General features: G+C 38.8%; 1 protein-coding gene across 7 annotated transcripts in view; it reads right to left on the bottom strand.

Annotated features, from left to right (window-relative positions):
• Positions 1–3,389: 3,389 nt before the first annotated feature.
• The window catches only part of RALGPS2 (Ral GEF with PH domain and SH3 binding motif 2), a 277,132-nt gene continuing 269,609 nt past the window's right edge, over positions 3,390–10,912 (bottom strand). For all 7 annotated transcript variants that reach the window (XM_048860736.2, XM_048860731.2, XM_048860737.2 and 4 more), the window contains one exon: positions 3,390–9,730. In XM_048860736.2, the coding sequence (XP_048716693.1) occupies positions 9,701–9,730 (30 nt within the window). In that variant the 3' untranslated portion in view covers positions 3,390–9,700. The remainder of the gene's footprint in view (positions 9,731–10,912) is intronic.

Here is a 10,912-nt window from a genome sequence, read left to right as displayed (position 1 = left end):
CATTGTTTCTGCGCCACAAGGCTAGTCAGTGTGAGTGGGCTAACCTTCTCTACTACAAAAACTTCAAAGTAGAGAGGAGGAGGGTGGGTTTGCAGAGCACCCATAGGGATGCACATCTCAAAAAGCCATCATTACTGCACAAGGTAATTAATACTCCTCCTTCAAGAGGTATCCCTATGGGTGCTCCACTGTAGGTGACTCCTGAGCAGTGCCCCTTCTGGAGGGCCGGGACTTTGTAGTCAGGTCAGTTACACATGACAGCATTGCAGAGCTGAAGATGGCATCAGCAGCAGAGTCCCAAGTGATCACATAGTGTTCTGCAAAAGTGTGGACTGACATTCATGTCGCTACTCTACAGATCTCTGAGATAGGGACATTCTTGAAGAAGACAACAGATGAGGAGATCGAACTTGTGGAGTGTGTATAAACAGAGCCTGGAGGGGTCATGTTGCGAACTTGGTAACACTATCTGATGCAATTTGAGACTCATTTGGAGGGCCTTTGAGCTGATACTGCTGAGCCCTTGGATCTTTCCTAAATGGAGAGGTAAAGCTTAGGAGACTTCCTGAACATCTTTGTCCTGTCCAGATAGGAGGTCAGAGCTATTCTGACATCTAGGGTATGTAATATAACCTCCCTGCTGTCTTGGTGAAGCTTGGGGTAAAAGATTGAAAGGTGAATCAATTGATTCATATGGAATGGGGAGGTTACCCTAGGAATGAATTTTGGATACGGCCTGAGCATAACCTCCGGAAAAAATAGAGAGCTCTGGCCTGTAATGAGTTATGGTTGGCACCTATGAATGCCAGGTGTTTCACTGAAACGAGGGTTGACTTCTGGGCATTGATCTGTAGGTCCAGTTTGCAAGATCTCTTGGAGAAATCTGGCTCTGAGAAGAAAATTATCCAGGTACGGGTAAATCGTGATCCCTTGCGGATACAAGAGAACAACCATCACTGAGAGAACCTGGGAAAATACTCTCAGGGCCGATGATAGTCCGAAGGGGAGCACTGTGTATTGTTAGTGGTCCTATCCCACAGTGAACCTGAGAAATTGTCTGAGAGTCAGTAGGATTGAGATACGAAAATAGGCGTCCTACAAGTTGAGGGCCGAAAACCAGTCTCCCTGCTCCAAAGCTGGAATGATCATTGATAAGGTGATCATCTTGAACTTTTGAGCCTTAAACTTGTTGAGAGCTCTGAGGTCTAGTATGGGTTTCCAATCTTCCTTCCTTTTGGGTATTAGGAAGTAACAAGAGTAGAATCCTTTGCCTGATAGATGTTGAGGTACCGGTTCTATGGCTCCTAACTGGAGGAGATGATTTATCTCCTGTCATAGTGAATTCTCATGAGAAGGGTTCCTGAAGTGGGACAGGGAAGGGTGTTGTGGAGGTTGTAGGGAGATAAAATGGATGAACTACCCAGTTTGAACGATCTCTCGGACCCATCAGTCTGATGTTATGCATTCCCAGGCATTGCAGAACGCTGCCAATCAGTGGCCAAATGGGTGTAGAGCAATGATCGGCTGTATCAGTTGAGGGAGAGTAGTCTAATGGCACCTCGACCCACACATCAGAACTTTTGTTTGGACACAGAGGGCTGGAATGAAGAAGATTGCAGGCCAGATAGTTTGTGCTTGGGAAATTTGCCTCTCTCTCTCTTTGCGGCTCATAGTAGCATTGAGCCAGATATTGGGATATGTGTGGTCTATGCTAGGATTGGAGACTGACCAGCTTTTTTGTCCTGCCCAGCAACCAGAGAATGGCCCTGGAGTCAACAGGGAGGCAACAGTCTTTGCTACGTCTTCAAAAGGGAGGTCTTCAACCGTAGACTGTACCTCCTTTGGGAAGCCTGTCAGATGGAGCCAAGATGCCCATTGTATCACACTGCTGTGGAGGTGGACCTAGCTGCTGTATCGAGGGCAGACTGCAGTGATGTCTTTGCCACTACTGGCCCTCCTTAAATTGGTCATGATGTGACTCCAGCATCCATTCAATAAAGTCATTCAATTTTGAATAGTTCATATAGTCACATTTTGCCATGAGGTCCTGATGGTTGGCGATACAGATTTGAACGTAGCTGAGCAGTACGCCTTCCTTCCGAAAAGGTTCAGGTGCTTCCCATCCCTATCATAGGGAGTGGCCCTCAATTAGTGTTGTCGGCCACAGGAGTTGACAGCACCCACCACAATAGAATTGGGTGGTGGCTGGGAGAAGAGAAACTCAGAGTCCTTGGTGGGGACATAGTATTTTTTGTCTGCCCACTTGCAGGTAAGGTGCTACCGATGCTGGGGTTTGCAATACAGTTCTTGCCGGATCTAAGATGGCTTCATTAATAAGGAGGGCGATTTTTGAGGAGGAAGAATAGAGGATATCAAGGAGTTGATGGTGTGTCCTTGAGTTCTTCCAGTGGTATTTGAAGAATGTCTCAATCTCTCTTTGCCAACTCCTGGAAGAGACAAAAGGCGTCTGCCAGAGTTGATGGGGAAGGCATGATGGCTTTATACGGGGAGCAGGAGGATATGGTCCTCAGTGTCACTTCTTCCTTGGCATTGCCCTCCTGTTCCTGTATGATGTCTTGTGGAGCCTCCAAAGCTCTGGATGCTGTGTCTGAGGGGCTGTGTCTTGATAATTTTTCACAGTATTGAACACTTACAACAGTCTTAAAAGTTCCATAATTTGGAAATAATTAAGAATAAAGTCTGCTCTGCCCTTTTTATTTTTTAATGCATCCGTATTAGAAGCAAATAGTTCCATCAAGGAAACAGGTTCATAACCTGGCAAGCAATAATCCACATCATTTCACACCAAGAGCTGCATAGGTCCTGTTCCAATGCGATGTAACACACAGTGACAAGGCACAGAACGTTGACATGCCATGCCAAGGGCTAATACAAAAGTACTTTGTACATTACCAACATTCTCTCCACATGCTCCGTTTTTACCTTTTTTGCAGTTTCTTATTAAAGTAATAGGAATAAAGCATGCTAACTAATGGCTGTGTTTGCAATGGATTTCATTTATCACATCTTTAAAGGAAAAATGTAAAGGCAAAGGAGCATAGGAAGATGGAGAAATTAAGAGGAAAATCTGATAAAAACAGACACCACATGTATGGAAATACCATGGTGGGAAAGCATCTGCTCACTGGCAGCTAATAGAAGGAGCTGTAAAAATTAATAAAATGTTTACTGATTTCTTTTTCGTGTTTATTTGCAGTGGTACAATATTTTCATGCTGTTCTTCAAAGGTCCATTAAAAAGAGCTTATAATAAATAAATTCCAGCTGATCCCAGGCATCAACGTATTCAGAAAGAACCAAATGCTGTGCTCGAGAGTGGTTGCAGCATCAATATGATTATGAAAAATAAACTAATAGCTCACACAAATCCACATTTTAAATCATTTATTTCAGTAGGAAAGATTTCTGAAATCCGTACTTAAAGTCATTTTAAACTAGCTTATGCAAACACACAATTTCACACACGCCCACACTAAAGTATTTAAAAAAATAATAGAAGAAAAAAGGCTAGAGGACAGCCTAACTGCACGTCACTCAGAGGTCATAGTGCAATTACTATCACTATAGCATCTCAAATCAACATGGAAGAATAACATTAAAAATGGCTTGTGTTTACCATATAAACAATCTTTGTTTTTCTTCCCTGGATTATTATAGGTTGTATGATTTCCCCAGTCTCTGCACTACTACAATAGGGCTTGAATTGGTGTATTTATCTGTCTCCAAGGAGTCAAAGGCTCTGTAAACAGGTGAACCCTAAAGAGCCTTTCTTTCCCTATTTAACTGGTCAACTTTTACTCCTTTTGGACCATATTTCAGAGCAGATCTGGAATGGCAAGAGCTTTGCTGAGGAATTGGAGGCCTCAATCCTTTCAGGTAAATTTGATATTAATCAAGTGTACAGAAGAAACTGAATGTTTATGTTGCTCCTGGCTGTTTGCTAATTGCTGGAGCTTTTTCTCAATCATGGCCTGATCTGCAGACGCCTCCATCTTATTGTGGTACTTTTTTATAGTAATAGTCCTTGAGAAAAATCCTGCTCAACTCTGTTCTGGAACATGCATGGCTAGACTCAAAACTCTGCTTTCTTCACCTTGGGCTAATCCTTTCAACTGTAACTGAAGAACCCTTTAAGGTTGATCATGTCTGTGCTAGGTTATGCTTTTCCTTTCAAACATCTGAAGTTAAAAACACTGCAGTGTAGAAATGCTCTGTTTTCTACCATAATGTCTTAGAGGAAAATGAATATTCTATTGTATGTGGTTTTCCTTGCTTTAAAAAACTCAACCTGTGAAAGTTTATTAATTAATTTCTCCCTCCAAAGCTATGTGTTTCAAAGCTTAATGTTTCAAAGCTCACAAATCTCTTGTAGGGAAACGTAGTTAATCATATACATTTATTGTAATGAATGTTTTCACTAGATGGTATGACACCAGAAATAGAACCACCCCTGTACAAATGAGTTTAAAGTGTGTCAAGAAAAGACACAATATACTGTTGGTCTGTTTTTTTGTTTTTTTAAAGTTTCTCCTTGATATTTATTCTAAATTAACAAAAAGGTTGCTAGGTATAGTCCTTTCACATTTGTACAGTATAGTGTTTCAAAAGAATAAAAAGGAAGAGAGAATCCTCATTTTTAGCTAGGGGAACTAAAGTTCACAAACCCTAGAAATTACTCGGAATGCCCCCTGACCCTTATTTATTCTTGTTGCTTTTTTCAGTTATGCTTGACATTCCAAATTTTTCATATTTTAAAGAAAAATTGTTACAAGATGGTTTAGATAGTTCTGATAAAAGCTGCAGACAATGGCTGCTTCTGCAAAAAAAAAAAAAAATTACGAAACTTAGAAAAACAGCTTAGTAATTTAAATTGTATCTATCTTAGACAGACCAAAATTGACTAATTCCTTCTGTTAGAAAAGTAAAAATGGTGGGAAAGAGGGTACACACTACATAAATCAGGGAAAGTAATTTGGTCCAGTGGTTGCTATTGTATTTTCAGCTCTAGAACAACAGAACTGGACTTCAAACTGACAATAAGGCACGACCAGTCTCTCTCAGATCCAAGCGTCTGCCTCCCCACAAAAGTTTGGATGATGACCAGAAAGAAGTTCAGTTGTACCCATTGAAGAAGTTCAGCATTCATTTATACAGATTCCTTCAATTACAACTCTCCCAAACACCAAATCTGTTTACTTTAGACACAAGCCATTTTTAGGGAAAGGAAAAGGAAAAAAAGAAAGGGTCGGTATTTAAATAACAACGCTTTTAAAAGTTGACCTCGTAGCAAGAATAAAACAACTCATTGGTGTGATTTAGTACCAATTCTAGTGTTCTGAAGCTTAGAGCAGGCAGTGTACTAAGATGGCTGTGAAAAGATTAGGACTACTACTGCTTGTGAATGAAAATACCAGAGGAGGAGAATGAAGAAAAATGCCACTGCAGGAGCCAGAAAAACACCACCACTCAATTTTCCTTTTATCAAAAGGGACCCAACCGCCTACAGTGCCTTAAGCAGCACAAAGCTACATTTATTTCTGTTGGAAGGGAAAGCATCTTCCAGTTGACAACCTTGTTATGTTTCTCATTAACAGCGGAACATTACGTTCTTCTAAAAATTTAATTGCAAATAAGTGCACTTAAAATGTGGCAAGGAAACTAGCATTAAACTACTTCGTTAACGTCAAGCAACAAAAATAAGCTGATGTAACTGTGTTGTATTCTTTTGTGTTTCCTTGATAGTTTGTTGCTTATATGTTTTCATTTTCAGTAGTAAATATACTGCTAGCAGCAATAACATTGCTGCAAATTCTTTTATAACACATCTGAGTTCTGAGAGGGAAAGTTAACAAATAGTCAATTCCCCAAAAGGACCACATGAGAGAGTGCAGAATTGAGGAAGTGAATATCGCCCTGAAGATTTTCAGCATAGCGAGCTTTTTCCTTTTCAGATCTTACAGGAGTGGTATCTGCTTTTTAGAATCTTTAAAAAGTTCATTGTAGGAGAGGTTAAAAGTTGGGTATTAAAAACATGTGGCACATACTTAACTCAAATGCACATTGAATCAGAGTAACTTGGGCAATGTTTCAATGGCATTTTCCACAAGAAATGGTTTGTAAAATGAAGCAGATGCCTAGATTAACTCAAACTGTATGGATCCCATTTTGTAAAATCAATTGTGACTAATATTAGCTCTTTAAGAACACTGAAATGGAAGGCATATGATTAAATGGGGCTGAAGTTATGAAGAAACAGCATTAAGTTAGAAAGCTAACATTACGTTAGCATTTAGTACTTCAATTTACGCTAGCCAGAGATGTATTAGAAGTGCACTACATTTAATATCACCACAACTAATTCTCTAAACTGGGTCGACTCTCTGTTGGTGTTTAAACTGAAAATCTTGTAGGAAGCTGAACTGTGAAAAAAGTGGCTTTGTAGATACCAGTCAGCAGATGATCAACATTTACATATAATCCAGCCAGGAAGATCTACTCTTAACTATTTTTGTCCACATTCCTGTAATAACGGATCTTTTGTTCTACAAGACATCTCAAGAGACCACTTTCAACTAAAGATATAAATACAACAAAATAAAGTTATGAATGTTAGCTGCAAAATTTCAACGGTTACTGAAAGTAAAAATGAAAAAAAAACATTGCAAGATAAACCAAAGACAAACACAATCAACTGGCTGACATTATGGACAGTGCATCCTTACCTGTCTATATCTGGCTGCTGTACTGTTTTCCCAGTACTACTTTAAATATTTTGTTTAACTACTATTTTTTACAAAGAGGTGGATTACTGTGCTCTTCATAGGTGATTTGAGTTGTCATTCTATTTAAGCTTTCTGTGACAGGTTTCCTCTCAGAAGAGGAAAAAAAAAACTTTTCCCCAATAATCTTCCAATTCAAAAGATGTAAAGTCTTAGTATTTATGTGACAATCTGAAGGATTACTGGAATTAATACGGGATAAAACAGAACTAGATATTGAACTTCTGGTACTAACTATCTAAAAATGTTTTCATTAATCAGTTTCTCTTATTACTCTTGCTAAACATTTTAGGATGCTTCTTTTTTCAACAGATCTCACATGAAAAATGAGATATTTGAGTCTAGAAAAATGATATATGATGTCTAAATAGGCAGAGCACAGCTACAGGCAATGGTTCATCTAATGATGACTGTTGAGAAGGGCTCAGCACTGCTTTGCCCATCTTACTCTATGTACCATAAAAACAGAAGAAAAGACAGCTGGATAAATGCAAAGAACAAAAACAACATCTTCTGCCCCGACTCGGTCTTTAGCAAAGCTGTGTGATGTCAGGCTGTGGCTCCCAGTTTCATGTTTCCTCTCACTAACGTAAGAATAGATATAGTTAACCTGCATCTAAATTAGCTTATTAAAAAAATTCAAAATCCACAGGGTTACCATACACAATGCTTAAAAAAAGTACATACATTTTGTTAAAAACACTTTTGAGAAGAAACACACACTAAGTAATTTTAAAAATGCAAAACAAAAACTAAAGCTGTGCAAAGTCTATTACAGTAATACTGTTGGCTATGAAGATGTTGTCTCTGCTAGACACCCAACATGGGTTAAGTGATGTGTGAACTGAAAAGTGATTCGTCATGAGCAACCTCCTTTCAGGATATACTACTTCAGGATCAGAACTGATTATTCACTCTCCACAGAAAAAGATATACAAAGGGACACCAAATCAAAACTTACTTCTAGCTTTGCTGTAAGTGCGACGCAGAAGTGTGCATCTACTATATCCTCTTTATACTAAAAACAGATTTCACAGAGTAACATTTGAAAATGCCCCAACTTTCTACTTCTCTCTTTCCCCCGGAATGGATCTCTCTTTATGCTAGTTTGTTCTCTCAATAGGAACAGCAATCTTCCTCCTCTGCCTCATCAGTCACAAACTAACTATTTCTGTTAAGAAAATGTGATATTGATTCTTGGAACTTTAACGTGTGAAATTCTATCCCCTTACCCTGATTTAGTAAATGAAGTGTACATTACCAAACAAATTACCACCTCTGGAAACTTTTTTTTCTTTTTCTTTTTTTAAAAAAAATTATCAAGAGAACTCATTACCTGAGACTACTGGATAGTTTTAGAAAGTCTAGGGGTGCAACTGTAAGCTTATTTACTGCTTTTGAATTATAATGTCAGTGGAATATCTACCATTTTTTCAAGAAGTTTTCCTGGACACTATTGGAATTTCTTCCATATTTATAAAGATCAATGTTCTGAATGTTAAATAGGGCTTTGTGTAAAGAGACTACAATTAGGTAACTTAAAAGAACCCAAAATAAGGCATGAATGAAAATCTAATGCATAGAACACAGCAAATTTGTCCTCCTGTTTGGGATTTTAAATTTTTTGAGTAAGTACATTTAGTGACAAAGAATTACTCATATAGAGGGAAAAGGTTTTGATTATCAAGTCCACCCTATTTTTCTTTCCTAGATTAAACTTCTCTAGGAATTGCAAATATAGTTCAAGCTCCTAAATCTTGAATTATACAGATAATTACAACCAATTATTTCAAAATGAAAATATGGAAATTCTGACATTGTGTCTCAAACACTGTAAAAAAGAAGTCTTATAAAACTGATACTATGAAGCATCTTACCCTGAGAGAGGGTCTTCTGCTATTCCCTACCTTTAACTGTAACTAGGGGAATATCCCTCCAGAGAAAAACACCTCTGTGAGCTATATCCAGTGTCTGTTGTGTAGTGGAACCATCACATGGAGGAAAGTAACCAGTGTAGAAACACAATGGAAAGGAAACACTCAGTTCTGACCTGATGACACCTCACAGCTCCCACTTAAAAAAAACAAAACAGACTATTATTCAACCAGGAATAAGACAAGCATGTATCATGATCCTGCTTAGAAGAAAAAGTGTTCTGTACAAACACTCAGCCTTTGTGCCACTGGCAGGAAGTAAGGTTCCTATACAGTACTAAGGTTACCAAGTTTAGTACTTAAAAAAACCCAAGCAAAAAAACCCAAACAAACAAAAACCACTGCATTTGTTACAGGTCTCATACTCTAGGTCTGACAGAATTAATGATGCTCCAGATCAAGTGAGCCTGAGAGAAGACCCAATTGAAGGCTGCTAGTATATCTAAACAACAGCCCTAGAATGTGTAAGTACCGCTATATCCCCAGTCTAAACCCAGCTGTTGATGCAACCCTTAAGAAATATGGTTATACCCTTTTTAAAGAATACCTAAAAAGGTGGTTTTCCCCCCAAAAATTAGTATAAAGTTAAAAGAAATGCAAATTAGCTACAACCTATTTAACCCAAGCACAGCACCGCCATAAGTTTCACACACACTATTTGGTGTTTCATGTTGGTTTTCCTTTCACTCTTTAAGGCAGTGGTTTCCACAGGTCAGTTCAGAAAATATTAAGAAGCATGGTCCATAGCAGTTCATGTTGCAACTCCATTTTTCACTGAGGGAAATCCATTCCCCAAACTGTTAGTGCTTTGTTGTTCAGTACTCCAGCGTTTAGAGATTGAGCCTTTAGGTTCTGTTCTGGCACAGAAATAAATTTATAGCTGGCATGCTTTCTTCAGGACATCATGCTCAAATTATGAGACAAACAGTTCATCAAATTGTTCTCTTTCATGTTTTGAATTAGCTTTTCACTCAAAAGACATCAAGTTGGCAGGAACCTAAAACAAAAACACGAGTAACAGCTGATTTTTATTTTGAGAATTGGCTTTTCATGTTTCATCTTTTCAGAACCCACCCTTTGCAAGTTTAAAAAATGTTCAGTTTACCTCTCCCCTCTACAAAAAAGAAGTAAATACAACCTGTTAAGCAGCACTAGAGTAACTACAACTATAGGAAACACATATACAGAGAAGGCAGACACTAGATTGCAGTGTTCTTCATCATTCTTTAATGGCTAGAAAATGGGAAGTGCTGACGACACTGCTCCTATAAAGGAAGAGGAAATGCTAGCATACTCCAGGAGCAGATCTAGAACAATCAGCTTTTTTATGTGAGGAAGTCATATTTTGCCAGCACTTTTAGAGAGCTGACATTCCTCATCTGCACTGTGGCTGAGGAATAAATCTTATTCCCCAAGAGATCTGCATCTAGAAGCTTCAGCATAGTGAGATCTCACATCAATCTGGAGTGTCAATCTGAGAGCCCAGGGTCAGACAAGTAAAAATATTCAAAACCTTTTTCAGTGACTTGATATAGAGGTATAGTTTGTCTATTTTAGAGTCGGAAGAATGAATCTGGGAATAACCAAAGATTGTGTGTCAGTTCCATGGTACCCTTGCTTAAAAGGGATCTCCACAAATCTGAGGTAGTTGGTCTACAGAATAATGAAGACCCTGGGAGCTTTCTTGGGACGAGACTAAGTCCTACGTTTAAGCTCTCTGCAAGGGGTCACAATAACTCCAGGAAAGGAAATCAGTTCACAAAGAGCTCATAGATTCATCTGGAAAAGGTGAGATTCGAGGTGTTGTTTCAAGGTCACTAGCCATCTCAAATTCACCCTCTTCCATTACTGACCCCTCAAAATGAGTGTGTTTACACAGCAAAAAGTTAGAACAGGCCTCCCACCACTGACAATGCCAAACTTTAATACTGCACTTGGTTTACTGGGCCTGAAAAGCCTATTTCCTAAGTAAGTGTTTGAGGTGGCCATCCTGATATTTGTATGGTGACTAGACAAGACACAGTAGACTGAACACCTGTCGGTGTTGTGACCTTTTCCCAGGCACCAGAAACACTGAATAAGAGTGTCTAACAGACATCAGTGCATTATATGTAGCTTATGGCTTTAAGCTAAGTTTTCATCAGTGTGCCCCCCAGCTTAGGTAGGCAGACTTGTGCTA

Source organism: Caretta caretta, chromosome 8 (assembly GCF_965140235.1).
Source record: "Caretta caretta isolate rCarCar2 chromosome 8, rCarCar1.hap1, whole genome shotgun sequence".
Classification (NCBI taxonomy): domain Eukaryota; kingdom Metazoa; phylum Chordata; order Testudines; family Cheloniidae; genus Caretta; species Caretta caretta.
The sequence above is the reverse complement of the archived record's forward strand: the minus strand, read 5'-3'. Positions and strand labels throughout refer to the sequence as shown.